Source organism: Vidua macroura, chromosome 8 (assembly GCF_024509145.1).
Source record: "Vidua macroura isolate BioBank_ID:100142 chromosome 8, ASM2450914v1, whole genome shotgun sequence".
Taxonomy (NCBI): domain Eukaryota; kingdom Metazoa; phylum Chordata; class Aves; order Passeriformes; family Viduidae; genus Vidua; species Vidua macroura.
In genome coordinates this window covers 33,140,373-33,159,579 of record NC_071578.1, presented here as the reverse complement: position 1 = coordinate 33,159,579, position 19,207 = coordinate 33,140,373, and the positions used below count along the sequence as shown (strand labels likewise).

Here is a 19,207-nt window from a genome sequence, read left to right as displayed (position 1 = left end):
CCATCCGGAGGAGCTCAAAGCAGTTGCAGTACTGAGTCAGGAAAGAGAGAGAGCTTTGAAAGAACATCACTGGGAATCAAATCCTTGGAGATGCTCCTGATGTCCTGTCCTAATAACCCCCCCAGCCACCCCACTGACAGCGGGGTTTTTATTCAGTAGGACATGTTTAGGACATGTTTAAGCAAGCCAAGCTGAATTGCACATTGAAAGATTTACCCTCTAAACCACGAACATCTGACCCCAAAAGAGAGTTTTTAGGAAGCAGTGGAGAGGGAGTGTTGAAAGCCAGAATTAGGATATCTGAAGAGTGCCTTGCACCCCAGAGCAGGTCCCCTTGTCAAACACCTTGTGTTTATTTGGCTGTCACCAGTGGGCAAAACTTAGGAGGCATTTTTTGGGGGATTTTCATCATATTTTGTGCGTAGAAAATTCTCTGGGAGAGAAGCCCTTGGTCTAATTTGCTCTGTAACAGCATCGTGGCTGTTGGCAGGCAGTGACCAGCAACCCTTCCCTGCTTTCCTACACGCTTTTTTGGGATGCTGTGCCTGGATCCAGCAGCCACTAGGTGCCAGTGCTGTTTTACACGAGAACAGGCTCGAGCCAAAGCCTAGAAAAAAAAAGAATTTTTCAGGAATTTGGGCACCTTGCCAGCTGTTAAATATAGCACTCACTGCTCCTCACAGTTGCTCGTCCCTCTCCCGGGCTGCTGTCCCTGACGTGGAGCCATTTGTGCCCTGCTACGTGCTCAGGAGAAGGGCAGAATTCCACCTTTGTTTTATTTTTGTTGGCGTGGGATATAAACTATCACGTACTCAGGGAAACTTATGTCGGCAGCCTGAGCTCCTGTGCACTCCCTCCTGCACATCCTGTCCCTTCCCAATTCATCAGCTGGATCAGGAGGAGCTAATTTGGGATCTGACCCCAGGCCCTGGGGGAGAGGGGAGAATCCTCTGCAGGCTTTGATGCAGGATTTGGGATTTGTTGGATCCTGTGGTTGTCTGAGGCTTTTTCCAGCAGCCCACAGGGGGTATTTGTGTGCAGCCTATCTTGCCAGCAGCTCTCTGGTTTGTAACATCTCCGCAACCAGGGTTGGATATACACGAGGTGGAGCTGGGGACCAAGGAATGTCACTCTTCTGAAGCTTATTCCTTAAGAAATCCCAAATCTGGATGGGCACAATCCTGTGGATAGCTGGAGCCAGGCCAGGATGAGTCTCTGGGCATGGAGAGGAGTTTGAGGTGTCCAGGGTGACAGCAGCCCACCCCAAGCATCCCCAAGGGACAGGGGTTGGTGGGCAGGGGCTGTCTAAGCCCCCACCAGCACTTAGAAAAGGACAGCTGAGAACTGGAATTTTATCCAAGATTCAGATTTTGGGAGACACAGCAAAGAAGAAAGAAGGAAGGAACATCCATCCCATCAGAGCACCATGAGTAGCACCAGGGACAGGCTGACCCCCAGTCAGTGACCAGCAGGGGCTGGTGACCCCTCACTGGGATGTCACCTTCAAAGGTCATTTGGTTTGGGACTTTTTCCCCCCAAAAAAGGAGACATCCAGATAGGTATGTGATGGAGCAATGAGCTGAGATGGGAGATTAAGCTGGGAAAAGGGAGCAATGCAAGCTCCAAGGTGAGGCAGATCCCTTTAAAAGCCACATTATCCCATGGACTGAGGGGGTTTCAGTGGGACACAAGAGTTTCCCTATGGGATGTCCCAGGGTCTGGCCAGCTCCAAACACAGAGTTTGGTCACCCTTAGAGATGTTTTATTCTCACTCTGCACCTTAGATGAGAGGCCCTGTGTTGTACAGACCTCCAGGAAAGCGCTGGCTGGAAGAAGGGAGATGGAAAATGCAGTTTTTGTACCCCCTGCCTTGCCAGCAGCCAAAGATGAGGCCATCTGCTGGTTTTTCTGGGCATTGATCTCATCACTTACACCTCAAACTTCTCTTAGAATTGGTGGTGGAGGGTGGATATGGTTTTTTGGCTTTGTCTTGCTCTCCACTGGGAGCCCACATCTTTACAAGTGAGAAATAATGCTTTCTTTAAGTTGGGCTGTGGGGCTTGAGATTCCTTGGAAAATCATCCTTGCTCTCCAAAACTGACCAGCCAGCTGCTGCTGAGCAAAGAGGGAATCTCAGTTGTGCCAGGGGGCAAATGTTACAGCACAACAGCAAATTCTCCATTGCCCTGGTTTTGGAGGAAATGAAAGCAGGACATCAGGAAAAGCTAATAAGGGAAAATAATAGAGGTGCTGGAGCCTGGAGTACAGCTGACCTCTTTGGAAGAGCAATGTCAAGCTATTTTGGCAAAATCTCTTTTGGAGTGGCAGGGAGGCCTTGGTTTGTGTTATCAGTAGCAAGGTACCAGAGCTTCCCCCATTTCTTGGGCTCAGGATGTCTCTGGAAAAGTGCAAATCCAGAACCCCTCGTCCCAGGAATTGCTGTTTCTCAGTCATTTAGCTGTGATGGTCTTCCAAAGAGCAGGGCCTCATCTTAAAAAAGATTTACCTATCAGTGACCTGGTAACAAGCTCTTCTCAAGGTGGGGCCAATCCCTCACTGCCCTAAATCACAGATCTCCATATTTACCTCTTATTTTTGCTTGGTGTTTTCTCACTATTGATACAACCCCCAGAAAATCTCTACAGGGATCAGGTAAGGAACAATTACCACTGTAATAAATTCACAGCAAACCCAATTCCTGTAGCACTGGCAGGAAAATAATTACTGACCAAAGAAGTGCTGGGAAAAGAGGCCAAGAACCCCTTGATTTTTCACTTAGCAGTGCAGAAGTACAAAAACTTCCAATTTTCTGCTGTGTGTGCTTGGTGAGGGTCACCAAAGTGCATGTGGAAAATGCTCCTGAACAGCTTGTGACCCTGCCAGTGTGACCTGGGATCGATCCCTCTGGAGCAAAGTGTGCTCCTGTTTACCACAGACGTATAAAAGGACCAAGGCTTGTGTTTAAAAAGTTTTAATGGTATTTCAAAGTCCAGTGAATGTCCTTGGATTACTCTAAAATCACAGAGTTGCTTCACAGAATTTAGTCCCAGTTCTAATTTGTAACGGATTATCGAGGTGCCATTTCCCCCTTCATTCCCTTTAAACATACATGATTGTCCTCCAGTAAATGGAAATTGTGATTTTTTGCTACACTTCACAGTGTTAAAACTCTATATAAACCTTGTACTACTCGTACAAAAATAAGTGCTTCATGCACACATTTTTAATACTGCTTCTTGCCCTTTCTTTTGACATCTTTCTGAACTTATATAAATAGCTGAAAAAGCAGACTAAACTTACTGAACATGGAAAGTGAGAAACACTTCCTGCCAACGGTTTGAGAGACTCTCCTGGCTACATTCCTCGTTGGCAAACACCACTTAAAGACATATACAGAAGAGAAAAAAAAAAAGCCACAAAATCCATAACACTCTCGGTTATTTGGCCCTCTGTGACCAGGTTTGTCCTTTGCTGTGAAGCCAAACATGGCCAGCAGCAGCCACAGAGGGCTTGTAATACCTTTAGGGTCACCCTAATGAGCTACTTTATAAATAGGAGGGGATCTCAGACTGTACAGCTTATGGGGTTTGTTCCATTCCAGGGGAAATGGAGTCAGAAGAGGGAAGAAATGCTTGGTTGCTGCAGTCACCATCTTGTCACAGACCCTGGTGCTTTGCACAGCTTGGGGAATGCACAGGAAAAGCTCCCCTTGGAATGGCTTCTACTCTGCCACATCACGGCATCTAAACCAGCTGAAAAATCTGGGGCCAGATCTGCTGGGTGTCATCAACCCAGTTGTAAATTCTTCCTCCCCAAAGGGTTCTTTTGGTCCTAGACTGAATAAATTCAAGTTTTCTTAGATGCATCACCATGCAGGATTTATGATATAGGATTAATGTGCCTGCTGTAGTTATCCAGCACTGGATTCCTCCTATATCTCCATAGTATCATTGCTCCTGCCTCGATCCCATGGCAAAAATAAATGGATAATGCCCCTGCTGTACACCAAAGGATGCTCCCAGCATTCCCAAAGGGGTCAAACACAACACCAACACAGGTGCTCTCCAAATTAAGAGGTGCCTTTGCTGTTGGCATGAACCCTCTTCCACTAAATTAATTTTTTCTGGAATCAGAGCAGGCAGCAACCTTCATTTAATGTGTCAAGCCAGGCAGGGCTCTTTCCAACCTGGGAAAATGTTCTTTGGATATAATTTTATTCCTGTTGAGGTGCCTGCTGTTACTGGGCCATGGCTGTGAGCTCTCGTGCTCTAATTAAGTAGAGAACTGGCCTTAATGAATAGCACTTTTCTGCTCCTCAGGCTTAAAAGTTTCCCTGTTTTTCAGTGAATGTGCCGTTTGATGAGAAGCACACAAAAATACACCGGTATTTGCTGATTTTTGGATATGGCTGGGAGGGAGCAAAGTAAGAGGGAAAGCTCTGCTGAATTCTTGTGCCCTGTTTTAAAAATAAAATTAGCATGGAAACCTTTTAAAAATTAGCCTCCTGGGCTGGGCAAAAATGCTTAGGATAAATGTTTTTTTCCCTTGGCAAAGAAGAATTTCAAAGAGCCTTGAGATGCCCCATGCTGGTGGCATGGGGGGATCAGGGACAGGGGGAGGCAAACTCATGTGGCCAAGGGGCACCTCTGCTCTGCCTGGCCTGGGAAATTTTGGGGTGGATGCAGGAGAACTCCCGGTGCATGGAGGAGTTTGCTGGGCCACCCCATCCTTCCCCAGTCCAGGTCACAACAGCCATGGGACCAACTGTTTTCAGCACAGGTTGTTGCTTGTAAACACACACAAACACTAGGTGTATAAATATATATACATATAAAAATATATATATACACCTGAGAACCTCTCATTTCCTGGGCTGAGCTTTTGCTTTCTAGTATGAAAATCTGGTTTTGCACCATTTTTAAAAAGTTCTCCTTCCCCTCCCGTTACAAAACATCCTGTTACAAAACTAAAGACCTACAAGACTGAAACTCCGACTAAAATGAACCTTAGGCCACAGATTAGCTTGAAATCATGAGGGTGTTGAATTACCAGACTGAGATTGTTTTCCTTTGCCTTTCTGCCTGTGCTGGGTTTAAGGGAATTTGGTTAAAAGGCTCCGTAGCCATCGCTCCGTGCGGCGACAGCGAAGGCAGGATAGGCTTCATAGGTCGCATACGTGGCCAAATCTTGTCCCAGTGTCACTGCTTGCTTGAGCTGAGTGGCTGTGACAGTGGCAGCTGCATTAGCAATAGTGTATCCTGAAGGAAAAAGAGAAGGAAAACCCGTGGATTAATGAGAACCCATCCAAAACTCACCATCGCCCGGTAGGTTTTGATGGGATGACCCAAAGTGGGAAATGGCTTGGGCAGCAGTGAGTTTGTTAGTGGGAATTATATAAATAAATGAAATAATTAATAGGAAAATGAAAGAATTTCCTCACCATGGTGCTGGAAAAACACTCCCTGGTTGAATATTTTTTCCTCAGGTTTTGATTATTTCTAATGGTGCTCTGGACAGGTCCCCTCCATGTGGCATAAGGAGGGCAAGGAAACAACCTTAAATAGGTTGAATTAAATTCCCCTTAAATAGGGGAAATTTGGGCAGGATTCTTGAAGAAAATATAGCTCTGATCCCTTCATAGCCAAAATACAGACAGTTCAGGACAGCCATGGTAGGGAAACTCTCTCAATGCAACAGCAGGGAGCAAATATTTAGTAGATAGGATTTTTTGGTTTTTCCCCATCGGTTTCTAATGGAAAATGTGGTTTCAACACTTCCAGATTTTCCATGGGAAGATGTAAGCGTTGCTATTTGAGAATGAATCACTGGGAAAACAGCATCATTTGGGGCTTGTTCCTCTGAAGGCAAGGCATAACAGCTTGTCAAGCAGACCACAGTGTTTTGTTGTAAAGGAATCAGGAATTAAGACAAAGCCTACATTTGGGAAGAGCAGCTGGAGTATCCACTGGATCTGCTGGAGCAGGCTCTGCTGCCAAAATACATCTCCCAGGATCCTGTCTGACCAGGTGGGCAATGGGATCAACTCCAGGTCAGCGAGAGCCAAGGTCCTCTTGGTGGGAGGATGGAAATATTGGGCAACAGGGAGCACACATTGCCTCACTGGAGGTGTCAATTTGGGGAAAAACATGAGGAATGCCTTACAATTTGAATGTTGTGGCTCTCCAGAGTATTTTCTTTGCACCAGCTAAGCCAGGTGCAACATCTCAAGCAGGAATTGAGAAATCTGGGACTCAAGGCACAGCTGCCACCATTGGGAGAGAAATGAGCTGTGAGCTGGGCACGGCCTGAGCTGAGCTTTAGCAAGCCCTGACCAAGGACCAGTGTGTGCTGCAGGCAGCAACTTCAGTGCATGTCCATTTGCCAAGCTCCCAAGACAAATAAATAAGGGTGGATGAAAGAAAAGGAGAGATGCTAATTAAGCAGTAAGTGGGGGCTAGATTCAATAAAGAGCCCATTTGGTTTCCACGCTGCGGAAGCTACACAAGCCCAGACAAATTGATTTTTCTGTGGCTTTTGTGGACTCCTGTGGCAGGAAGCCGGATAGATGTTTTTTTTTTTTTTTTTTTAAATCCATCCTTGAGACATTCCAAACAACTCAGTAGTACTGACTAATGTGTTCCTCATGTACAGCTTGGCACGTGGTGCTGCCTCTCCATCAGAACTACTGTCATGCTGGAGAGCACGGCAAATTCCTGTGTTTTCCATGATTTTCCAAGTTCTTTGGGGCAGTTACAAGAGCTACAAGTTCTCAAACTGGGAGAAAAACCTTCTGTGGGGGTGTGAGAGCTGGGATTGAGTCCAAACTTTTGTGGCTGCGTCATCTCTTTGGCAGATGAAATCCTAAGTGTTGGTTCACAAGGGGCTGGGGGTGCTGGGGGAAGATGGAGAGCCCATTAATTCATCAGCCATGTGTCCTTGCAGGGAGGAGGAGCTCTTCCATCCTGGTGACATCAGGGCCAGGGAGGGGACTCATCCCAGATGTGGCACTGGGGACGCCAGTTTTGCATCCTGTGTTGTTTCTGGGGCTCCCAGCTGAAGGAGGCTTTCACAAGCTGGGAGGAGTGGAGGGGATGTGTGGAGCTGGGATGGGCCTCTGGATGTTGGGATTCTCTGCACTTGGACACTGCTCTGACCCCCCTGGACATAATCCCAGCTGTAGCATTGACCTGAGGGGTCGGGGTTGGAGCAGAGCCCCCACCCCAGTGCCCTCAGCCTGAGTTGCTCTGGAATGGGGACACAGAAATTTGGGCAGTCCTGGGATAGAGATAAAATCCTCTATGGGCAGTAAACTGGCACAGGGTGCCCAGAGCAGCTGTGGCTGCCCCTGGATCCCTGGCAGTGTCCAAGGCCAGGCTGGACAGGGCTTGGAGCAGCCTGGGACAGTGGAAGGTGTCCCTGTCATGGCAGGGAGTGGAATTACATGATCATTCGGGTCCCTTCCAACCCAAAGCAGTCTGGAATTGTCTGCTAAAGATGCCAGACACTCAAATAACATGAGTCACTGTGGGGGGAGCACAACCAGGCCAGTCCTCAGTGACCAAAACCTGCTTCATTCTTCACACCCACAAGGAGCCACCGGGAAAAATGACATTCCAGGAGCCTTTTGCTGTAGAGACATGCCCATACCTGGGAAAGCTGGCGCTGCAGGAGGCACCTCTGCCCCCTCCACAGGGATGCCCAGGGTCTGCAGGGTGTACTCTGCCGCGTAGGTCTTGGCCTCGTCGATGTAGGCGCTGAGCTTGGGCGGGGTGAAGGGGTGTCTGTGAGGACAGCACAAAGTTAGCTGGGTTTGCTTTCCCCAGGGCTTTCCTGCCAGATGCTGGGATCCACTTAGAGCTGGCAGCACCCCACACAGCAAATGGAAGCGTAGCTTCCCTGGGCTGGTGCATTAACAGAGCTGCTCCCTCCCAGTGGTCTGCTCCATCGCTGGGGTTATCGACCCTGGCTCTCATGCTGGACACGATGTCCTTGCAGAGTTTGTTGTGCTTTTTCCACCAAAAAAAAACCCCCCAAAAACCCTGCTGTGTTTTTTCTTTACAATACCCAGCCTGGGCCTTTTCTTTACAATACACAGCAAACAGTGGTTTTGGTCAGAAATGTTTACAATCATATTTGGAGCTGAAATATCAGCATGTTCCTCCAAACTCCATTCATTTCTCCACAAGGGCATTCGTTTGCTTTCCTTTTGTACAAAAAAAGCACCCTTTTGCCTGATTATGTCTGGCTTTCTGTAATGTTTGCACCAGCAGAGAGTGCACCAAGCACAGCAGTTAATTATACTCTGTGGATGTTTTTCTCCCTGTATTTTTTCAAAAAGTATTTAATATATGTGTATATTAATATACATATATAATAATAGATATGCATATTTGTATACATTATACAAATAGATATAATTAATACATAATTCTATATTAATATATAATTAATATATAATTATATATTAATATACAATAGAAAGTAAATATATTAATATATTATATAATTATATATGCATATATAATTATATAGACATAGCTAGATTTAATAAATAAAGATCTATTTAGATATAAATAAATATAGATTAATAAATTAAATAAGTAATACATTTTTTAAATTAAACATTTAAAAATTTAAAATTAAATTAATATTTAATAAATATTTAATAGATTTTTGTTTAATGAAAGGAAACAGAGACTTGTGTTCTTGGGACTTTGAGGACAGCTGTTAGGTAAAATATAATTTATAAAATAAAGCCTAAGCCTCAGAAACTTTCCAGTAATGACGTACATGGTGGGGTTCTGGCTGGCAAGGGCTGGGATGGTGATTTTGTAAAGGAAGAGCTGTCTTTGATCCTGGCCAATGGCAGAGTGAAGCTGGTACACAGGTTGTCCCCAGTTGTTTTTCTGGCAGATTTCTTCTAAGATCTAGAAGGAAAAAAAAAAAAAAATAGGGATTTGTGCTGGGGTTAATTGCTGTGCAGAAGCCTCCTTGCCTAGCTCCAGCCCCTGTGCTGAGCAGCTGCCTTCCCTCACAGGGTTTTCACAGAGTCCTGGCAGCTTCCTCAAAGCTTAGCAAAAAAAAAAAAAAAAAAAAAAAAAAAAAAAAAAAAGGCAGATAGAATACTGCACCCACCTTGAAGCGTAAGATTAATCTAAATGCTTTATACTTTAAGATCTCTTTAATTCCTGAAATTATTCCCTGTTCAGTTGGGCATCTGAGTCCTTTTGCAGATTAGATTATTTCAGTGGTTTTCTTTGAATCCTCCTCAGCAGCTCTGTCTCACGGATGTCTGTTTCAGAGGACTAAAGAAACTCGGGTTGAGTTCATCTTCTCTGCTCTGCTGCTTCCCTGGCTTAGTGGGTTACAGAGCACGAGAAGTCCAAATAGGCTCCTTTTTAAAAAGAAAAAAAGTTGTGTTTCCATCCAATTAATTCCATGGCCTTCAGCAGGCAATTGCAATTTTTGAAATGCTGAACCACATTGCCCTCAGCCTTGGCACAGCTGGTCCCCCGGTAATTGGGAATTGCTGTCCAGAAAAAATCCTGCTTTGGCTTGGGATTCCAGGAGTTTTAACCCACTGGCTGTGTGCTGTCCCAGCTGAGTTAGGTCATCTTCCATTAAACCAGGTTGCTCTGACCTGGCCTTGAGCATTTCCAGGGATGGGGCAGCCACAGCTTCTCTGAAAAACCTGTGCCAGAGCCTCACCCCCATCACAGCCAAGAATTTCCTCCCAGTATCCCATCTATCCCTGCCCCCTGGCAATGGGAAGCTATTCTCTGCATCCTGTCACTCCAGGCCCTTGTAAAGTCTCTCTCCATCTTTCTTGCAGCCCTTTCAGGCGCTGGAAGGCCACAATTAGGTCACCCTGAAGTCTTGCTGTGGCCTACCTCATTTACAGCTTACATTTGAATGGATTTAAAGCTAAAAAGAAAAATTTAAACCTCTCTGCTGCTTTTAATTTTGCCACCACAGCTCCAGCTGAAGTTTATCCTCTTGCAGTTTAAAATGCTTCATTACATAGTTCAGTTCTCAATTACAGCAGTTCATTTTTGCACTGTGGCAACACTTGTTCCCTGCTGTCCCAACTCCTTTATATGCTGGTTTTATAAAAATGAATTTCATCTGCCCTAAGGTCCTGCAGAACCATTCCAGGGATTTCACATCTCTCTGCATGGCACGAGTTGGTACTAGGTGAGCTTAAAGATCCCTTCCAACCCAAACCATTCTTTGATTCTGTCATTTGCTGACAAAATAGACTGAGGGGACTTTTGCAGGAGGGAAAAATCCCACTGTCCAGTTTTCTGGGAGAAAACAAGGATGTTTTCATAAACTTTGGCAAACTGGATGCTGTGGCAATTAAAGTGTTAATACATGCTTCAAAATTCAGGGTGAAGTTGGTGTCTTGTGTTGCTCTGCACAATATAAGGGGAAAAGAGTTACTGTCAGAGCTGGACATTCAGAAATTCAGGGAATTTATTGTGGATTTCTCCTCAGCCCTCTTCATCCATCTGCATCGACACACACAACCAAATCAAAAACCCCGCTGAGCCGACAGAGTTTCTGTGCTAGGCTGGGCTACGTCAACACTTCTTTTGCCATAAATAATTTGAAAATGTGCATTATTTTTCTACACATGTGCATTGTTCCCTGGTGAAGCCCCAGGGGATGAATTTTATGTATCAAACCCATCGTGGGTGGGAATTCCTTGACCCATGGTGCTTTTATGGCGCGACAGCCAGAACTGGATTAAGGCATTTATGACAACTCTCTCCTGACACTCGTGGTGATCTTAAAGGTCTTCTCCAACCCCAACCATTCCATGATTCCGTGAGGCAGGTGGATATTGCAAGATGCAACTGGTACCGCTCATTTTTTAATGTCTTTTGAGACACAAGAATGGATTTATTTACCAGGCTGCAGCGCAGATTCAATGAGGGGCCTGTTTTCCCAACACGACCCCTGGGGCATGGACACTCCTTTTGGGGCACGTACCTGAGGGGCGAGTTTGATCCCTTGGGGCTTTAGCGTGACGTGGTTCATGGGGGTGAGCTCCATCCCTGGCAGGAGGTCGTAGAGCTTCTCCTCTCCCCTCTTGTCTCCCTTGAGGTGGTATCCGCGCCCCAGGCCTGGGAACGCCAGGTAGCCGCGGCCTCCCAGGCCTCGGACGCCCGCAGCCCCTACAGGTATATTCATGTAAATTTCTAGGAATGTAAGAAGGTATTAAACCAAATCAAATCACGGGAAAAAGGACCCTGATTCTTGCTGAAATGGAAAAGTTAGCCCCGCTTGCTGGGAGGGTTGGGAAGCAGGTGGGCAGGAGGTCCCAGGGCCTGGTGGTGGGATAACACAGGCTTGACACTTACACCCTTTATTGCATAGGTGAGGGGTTCTGGGGAAAAACTGCTTCTTTCTGCCCATTTTTCATCATCTCTGGTCAGTTTTGATTTCAGGACAGCTTTTTACCCAGCTTTGTAGCTGGAAGTCAGAGAGGGGACAACTGGCATCTTTTGTTACCCACCAATGTAATTTCACCTTGAAGAATTCACAGCTTACACAATTTCACACCTATATGGACAAAAATCCTCTTTGGTTTTGCCCTATTACACTTCCATTTTTTTCTCAGGGAACTCTGCTTGGGAGCCTGGGGAAACAAGCAAGAGACAGAGGGGGAGTTATCACATCTGCTCCTTTCCTAATGCAACCTTTAGAGGAGCTGGTTCACCTGTGTGGGGAAAACCTTGAGGAACAAGGGGTGTTCCTGCTGCCCTGTCTCCTTCCTGCTGAAGGGACAAAAATTGGCCATCATGATCCTTGCCAGGCCTACCAGGGTGCCACGCAGAGTGCCAGCCTGCTGTGGGACTTGGCTTGGGGACACAAGGCATCATCTTTGGAAGGAAGATCAGATGGCGGAATTATTTCTTTGCTAGCCCCAAACTTACATCTGCACTGACCAAACGATGCCTGTATTGACATTTAATTTGGGGGTACCTGAGTGTGGGGATTTGATTTGGCTCCAGAGAGGATCATCCAAGAGTTTTCAGAAATACTCTCTTTTAGTCATAAATTAAATTAGTTGAATGAATTATTATTAAGTTAACAGTCCCCCAGAAGGGGGCCTCCACCTCCCAGAGCACAGAATGGCTTGTTTGATTCCCTACCCTGCACCAGGGCAATGTGATTTGTTGGAAAACTCCACAGCTTTGGGTCAGAAAACACCAGGACTGGTAAAATTTTCCCTACAAATTTCAAAGCAAAGAGGAAATATAGTGGTGGTGGTGGCTGGCTGTGGGAGCCAGCTCTGAAGGAAAAGTGTTTTATTTGGTCTTCCTTGCTGGGGCAGAACCAGGAGGATCTGTGGGTTATTTACACTGGTCTGAGGGCAATCTAGAAGTTCCTTCCAGGAAAACGGTTATTTTTTTTCAGCTGGAAGATTGCCTTTGGGAAAAACAAGAGCCTAAACCCTCCGTTTTCCATCACAGAAAACAGCATCCAGGAGCTGGGGCAAAGCCAATGTCACCAATGCCCGTCTCAGGGAGCAGATCCCCGGAGGAGACGCTAGGCCCGAGGGGAATTGTTGGTTTTCACTTATCCCAAACCCCAACAGGGAGTTACCTCGGACGGAGGGGGGCCGGAGGATGCTCCTGTTGCCGAGCCCCTTGGCGGCGGGGAAGTGCAGGTTGGGGATGGCCGCGTAGGCCTGCGGTGCGTAGAAGACCGGGGTGCCCAGGTAGGCGGTGGCGGGGTCGTACAGGTGGCCCAGGGTGTAGGTGTAGTCCCCCTGCAGCACCGGGGCCCTGCCGCCCGTGCCGCGCGTGTACCTCACGTAGCTGTCCTTGTCCACCGGCTTGGCCAGTGTCACCTCGATCGGGGACCCGTCCAGCACCTGAGAGAGCACAGCACAAGCACAGGGGGAAGTGGCTAAAAGTGCTTGGTGGAAGTCACACCTATGGAGGAGCTGCCCCCACGTCCTAATGGGATGGGAAGATGGAGGAAACCACCCCAAAAAAGCCCCGACTCTCCCTCACACGGGTGAAGGCTTAACCTGAGAATGCCCAGCCCTGACCCCAGCTGGGAGAGGCTCCTTCAGCAAAGCCTTCAAAAGGCCTCACTTCGCTGCAAAGCAGGCAAGATTCCACGTGCTCCCGTGGAGAACAGCAGTGACACTAAAAATAGAAGCGGGGTTAGCACCTCTTTGGGAACAGCTCCGGCTTTACAGTGAATTACATGCAGTGCAAGAAGGGCTAAATTCAGCAGCCTCCTTGCAAATCCGCATCTGAACTCGGAGCAGATGTTTGGGCTGACCTCGTTTGTCCCAGTTTGCCATTCGCACTCTGCCCTAACAATGTTTTTGTTGGCAGTCTGGAACAAGGATGTGAGTGTGAGTCAGGGGGGGATCCTAACCCCTCCTTTCCTAGTTTTTCTTTCAGCTTTTCCTGCTCTTTTTTTTCATCTGAGCAGTGAGCTAGAGCTGGGCAAAGCACAAGTACAAGGAGCCAAAATGAATCATTTGTGTACAACAGGGCTGCTGAAAAACAAATTCAGGAGTGTAAAAGCAACCAGCAAAGAGCAAACCAGGATAACACCTCCAGGAGGGTTTTGGAGCTAATAAAGCAGGTGGCTTTGTATAATATACTGCACCGTAAGCCCCAGGAATTAACATTTACAGCAGCTTTACCTTCCCATTCAAGGCTTTCATGGCCTCCACTGCATGTTCTCTTTTATTAAAGTGCACAAAGGCATAGTCTCTAATTTTCTTTACTCTCTCCACTGCACCTGTGGAAAACATTGGAATATTAGCGGGAAGTGGGGATTAGTCAGAAAACAGAGATCTGAAAGAGTGGTTCTGTCAGGTTATGAGCCCCTGGAGAGCAAAGGCTGAGCAAGGTTAGAAGAACAAGAGGTCAGTGTCCCCTCTTTGGATGCATATTCCAGAGGAAAATCAATATATAATGGTTGTAGCATTTCAAAGCAAACTAGAAGGGTTTGGGATCAGACACCAGTAAGATTCCCATTAAACTGGAGTGGTTTTCTCCTGTCCAAACCATTCTGTTGGACACTTCCTTTGGCCTTGTGTCTCCCTTCTGTGACAGCTCACGCACCAGCTGTGGGAACATCCCCATGTGATCCCCATCTCTCTGCTTTCATATGTGCATTGGAGGCAGCTTGGGGAAAGTTGGTGCTTTTGCCATAAAACAAGGAGGTTTTTCTCCTTGACAGCCAGCCCTGCCCAGGACAGAGCAGCCCAGGGCACTGGGATGGGCTGGAGCTGATGGGGCAGCAGGTCTCTCCCTAAGAAACAGCCTTTCCCTAGGAAACAGCCATTCCCGTGGCAGTGGGGCTTCCCTGGATGCCCCAATTCACCTGGATACAGCCCCAGTCAGGCTATGCAGCTGAGCATTGTCCCTCCTGGGATGGGGCTTGGGTTGGAGAATCTTTCTTCTAGCCTGAATCTTTCTTATATCAAATTTACCCGAAGTAATTCAAATGTAAATGTCTTGTTCTTCATTTCTAAGTCCATCCCCCACAGTTTTCCCTTTCCCTTGTCAGCTGCTCTGCTGCCAGGAACTCATACTCCGCACTGAGGAGTCTGTCTCCAAAACAACACCACCAGTCCTGTTCCCCACGGCCACAGCCTTCAGCCATTTCTTTAATTCCTCACCTTCTCTGCTCCTGTGGCTTGGGAAACACAACATCACCAGCCCAGCCTCCTATAAGACCCACAGAAATATCCTTTGGAAACATGGCTAAGGGATGCTGAACAACTCTTCTGTTGGCCTCTTACCTCCTAAAGCTGAACAGGTGCACAGGGAAATGTCGTATTGCCACAAAAAGCACTTACTTAGAAAAATGCAGGAGGAAACGAATTTCTTTGGTGTTCAGGGGAGTCATTAGGAGCTGCAGAGGGCTAAATGAGCCTGTCCCACACCACAACCCAAGCAGGCTGCACGTCTTGGAATGACACAGTGATGGTAAAGTAGCACTTTGTGTCCTTCTGGGACAGAGGATGATTTTCCAAGCCTGAATTTATGGGAGTTATATGCTGATGCTTTGTTTACAAGTGGAAGCTTTAATGAACTCGCTGTGTTTTGAATATCCCCCTTCTGCCTCCTGGAGAGCATTCCAGGACACCAATCCTGAGCCAAAAATTCTGCTCTCCCCTGCTTCTGCCTCTGCTGGGCCAAGCAATGTGATACCTACCCTTGGGTCAGCTCCATGGAGAGCCCATCCATGGGACACTAGAGAGGGAACACTGTCCCTCCAGCATATGGGGACAGCACGATCCTCCTGCTGGGAACTCCACCAGGCAGGAGGAATTTCCTTGGGATTTCTAGGGAGCGAGGGCAGGGCTTTTCAGAGAGACAGCTCTTCAGAAGTCATCAGGCTGTGAATTTGGCACAGACTTAAGGGGAGCTCTTTGTGCTGTATCCCAACTTGAGGAGCACAAGCAGCATTCCTGGTCCTGTCTGTGGAGCCCTCAGAGATGTGGCAATTGCCATGTCACTGGAAGCTCTGCGTCATTTTTTATTGGATGATTTGTTGATGTCAAAACAGCTTCTTAATGCCCTGGATCCAAGGTAATTTCAGCTAAGTAGTGCTGAGATGTGGCTCAATGAGTGAAGCAGAGAACCACGTCAGGGCAATGAATAATTTCACATCCTTGCTGCCTTTTTTGATCTCACTGTAACTTAAACTGCATTTTCTCTCCACAGAGCTGGAAGTTTTGCTGCTCTAATGCACTCATTCCTGATTTTAGCCACCAAAATAAAAACTGTCTATTAAAAAAGAAATAAATTCCGACATGAACACTGAGATTATAAAAGGAAAATGAAAGATGATGCAGAACATGTGTTGTTATAGTGGAAAACTTCTTAGGAGCAAAGCAGATGACTGTTACCAAAGTGTCAAAAGGCCACAGATGTGTTTCTGGGGAGTGTGAGCTTGTTCAAAGCTCAGGAGCAAAACTGGGTAAATAAACTAAGGAAACAGTTCAGAGAGTGGGATAACACAAATTTAACTCAGGAGTAAAATGGGTTCTGCAACAGCTCGATGGTGGCTAAAAGTATGAGCCAGGAATCTTGGAAGGACACAAGGAAAACTCATTAAGACCTTTGCATTGCAGCCTAGTCCAGAAAAAGGCATGAAATGAGAAGCTAGTGGAAGAAAACTGAAGCTCTGCAGCGTATTTTAAAAAATTAATAGAAGGAAGCTAAAAGGAGTGAGATGAAAGGAGATTTCCCATCGCCAAGCACCAGTTCCTATGCCTAATGGACTGTGTGGCTTACGGAGCTGCAGAAACGGGTTCTTTTTACTTTGTTGGTTTTGGGTGGAATTTCCTAAAGCTGGAGCAACTCAGAAGTAAAATCTCCTTTGAAAGCCAGCAGGATTTTTATTCCCAACTAATCTCCATGCTTTTTTTGAAAAATCTCACCCTGAGTGCATGTAAGATATGCCACAAAGGAATATTGAATTAAATGGAAAGCACTAATTATTCACCAATTTACACGAGGACTGGGGGGGAATGTATGAAAATGAGTTCAGAATTTAGATAGATCAGATAAAAAGGAATTGTATTAAATGACTCTATTTTTATCATCATCCCTTGCCACAGAAGACTGCTGAAGTCACCCAGCTGCTTCACCAACTCTTTTTAAGAAAGACTAAATGATTCCAAAGCATTTTGGGCAACCTCATGCAGCATTTTGGGTCTCTTCCATTTGCCAATCACCCTCCTTCATGGTGGCTGTAGCTGGGAATTAAGCAGCCTTTAATGGGATGGCCTTTTGGGTGGGAGCCTTCAGCCCTATGACAATTTTTGTGGCATTTCAGATGAACATTTCACAGCAGAAAAAAACAGCTATTTTTATCTCTTGTGGCATTTTAGGAAGGCAGAAACATTTCCATTTGCAGCACTTGTTTAGGAGGCACAGCGCCAGCGGGCTCCTACCTGGTTTGATGCTGTTGAACTCCTTCTCTATGGTCTCCTCAGTGGTCGAGAGCATGAGGTTCCTCACGTAGAGGATCTTCACTGAGGACATGGTGTCCTCATCCACCTCCACCTCTGGCTCTGCCCAGTCGACAGCGATGGGGTGTCCCCACAGCTGGATCCTTCCTTTAAGGGAACAAGCATGGTCAGTGCTGGGGGGCTTTGCTTCCTCTCTCTCCTGCTCATGCTCTATTTCACAGCAGAACAGGCCAAATTCTACAAACACGACCCAAAAAAAGCCTTCCTAGCTCTGCCTTTCCAAAAGTAGATGATCACACTCGGAATGGCCTCCTGCAAATACCTTTCGAGCCTCCAGAACCGAAAGAAGTGAAAATATGGAATAATTCACTTTAAGCCTGCATTTCCTGGAGTGTTCCCTAAAGGGAAATATTTTAATGCACTTATAAAAACCCCTTTTGGCCAGCAAAGTTTCATTCCCTCGATACCAGAAGAGGAATCCTGAAGTCCCAGCGGGATGGAGTGAAACACCAAAAGCAAGGATGTCTCTGTGTGTGTTTGACTTAGTTTGGGAGACGCTGCAGCAGAAGAAAGGAGGGACACAAAAAGTCCTGATGCATAAAACAGGGTGTGGGTGTGGAGGATAAACCCAGGGGCTCTGTGTACTCTGCACTGAGCTGCTGAGGGGCAGGGAAGAAAAAAATCAAATAAATCACAACACTGATGATGCAGTTGGGTTGGTGTCCCCACTCCTTGAGGCTCAGCTCCAGATTCAAAGGTACCAATGTGAGACTTTCACTGAACTCCAGGGGAATTTTCAGAAGTCCATATTTCTTTCTGTCTGCATGCATGTGTATTACCAAGGTTGCCATTTTAGATTTGTAATTAAATTTTGGTTAAGTCGGATTTATGGTTCTGTTGTGCTTACAGAAAATTCTATTGAATCGGTTTAGCGGTGTTAAATTGGTCAATTTATTAAGAACTGCTAGTGTTGATGAGATATTGTTCTGAATAATAAATCATGATTAGATATTGTTATGAATAATAAACCGTTTAGACCTAACTTGCTGAGCCAGCCTGAGGCTGAGTTTGGCAAGGGGTTTATTCTGTCGGGACTCAACCCTTGGAATCCTTCACTTTTTCCCTCCCTGGTCTCCACCTGAATCATTCTAATCTGATACAATCAGAGTAATCTGATTGCTTTATCTGATATTTCTAATTGCTTTAATCTGATATTTCTTTGTCTGCTTTATCTGTATAGTAAGTAACAGAGTGACCTTTGCCATCAAACACTGTCGTGCCTTCACAAATTTGTATTAAACCTGCTCTTGCTGGTGATTCTTTGAGTGACCTAAACCACACATTTGCAGCTGAAGGGACAAAGAAAATCCTGCAAAACACTCTAAAAAGGCATCTCCGCTTGGACAACCCATTTAAGAAGGGGTGGGAGCTCCGAAATGAGAGGGTGAGGATAGAATTTGGAGGCTTATTGGAAGTGTAAATAATCAAACTAAATGGGAAGTGCTGTTCCCTTGGAATCCCTCAGGAATGAGCTGGGATTTGTGGAGTGAGGCTGTTCTGTGCCCCTTTCTGAATTGCTGTTTTCACTTCAAGGGTGGAAATAATGAACTGGTTGACTTGCAGCAAGGAGCTAAGCTTGGTGCCTCTTGCTGAAAATCAGTCTGTCTCCACCCTCTTGTTTAGCCAGAGACAGGAGAAAATTTAAATTTTTTAAGGAAAACTCTCAATTTTTCAGCACTTTCTCTACAGAGCTCCCTCAAAAAAGCAATGAGGTTCAGTTTAAAGGAAGCATCTGTTAATGATATTCAATCTCACATCTGCTGGAGACACATTCAGCTCTGGCTTGAAACCTTTTTCCAGTTCCTGCCTTATGCTTCAGGCTTCAGAAGACTCAGGTTCCTGCTCAGGCCTTTGGAATTCCCTAAATTGTTTACTGAGATGTCCCTAAACTGGAAACCCCTCATGCATTGCACATGTCTGCTCAGAACTCTGAGTTCCTTCCATCCATCTCGCTGTCTTTGCTCAGGATTTCAAGTGCTCTGCCTGCCCCTGCCTTCCTTTTCCACATAACAAGCAAGGGAAAATCGTGCTGGAGCACAGAATGTGCTCCCACCCTCAGGGAGATGCTTAAACTGAAGAAGAAAATGCAGAATAAAAGGAAAAATTGTCAGTGTGACATATCTCCCAGTAAAAAGGCAAATTCAGTGCTCAAAATCATGCTCATTTTTTTTTACACAATAA

At 46.1% G+C, this 19,207-nt stretch overlaps 1 protein-coding gene across 3 annotated transcripts in view; it reads right to left on the bottom strand.

The window, feature by feature from the left end:
* Positions 1–2,955: 2,955 nt before the first annotated feature.
* Positions 2,956–19,207, bottom strand: part of A1CF (APOBEC1 complementation factor) — a 29,734-nt gene continuing 13,482 nt past the window's right edge. For 2 of the 3 annotated variants that reach the window (XM_053983679.1, XM_053983680.1), the window contains exons 6-12: positions 16,949–17,113; positions 13,679–13,776; positions 12,616–12,886; positions 10,996–11,204; positions 8,791–8,927; positions 7,648–7,781; positions 2,956–5,258 (exon numbers count right to left, since the gene is read on the bottom strand). In XM_053983679.1, the coding sequence (XP_053839654.1) occupies positions 5,107–5,258; positions 7,648–7,781; positions 8,791–8,927; positions 10,996–11,204; positions 12,616–12,886; positions 13,679–13,776; positions 16,949–17,113 (1,166 nt within the window). In that variant the 3' untranslated portion in view covers positions 2,956–5,106. The remainder of the gene's footprint in view (positions 5,259–7,647; positions 7,782–8,790; positions 8,928–10,995; positions 11,205–12,615; positions 12,887–13,678; positions 13,777–16,948; positions 17,114–19,207) is intronic. The other variant, XM_053983681.1, reaches the window with a different exon arrangement.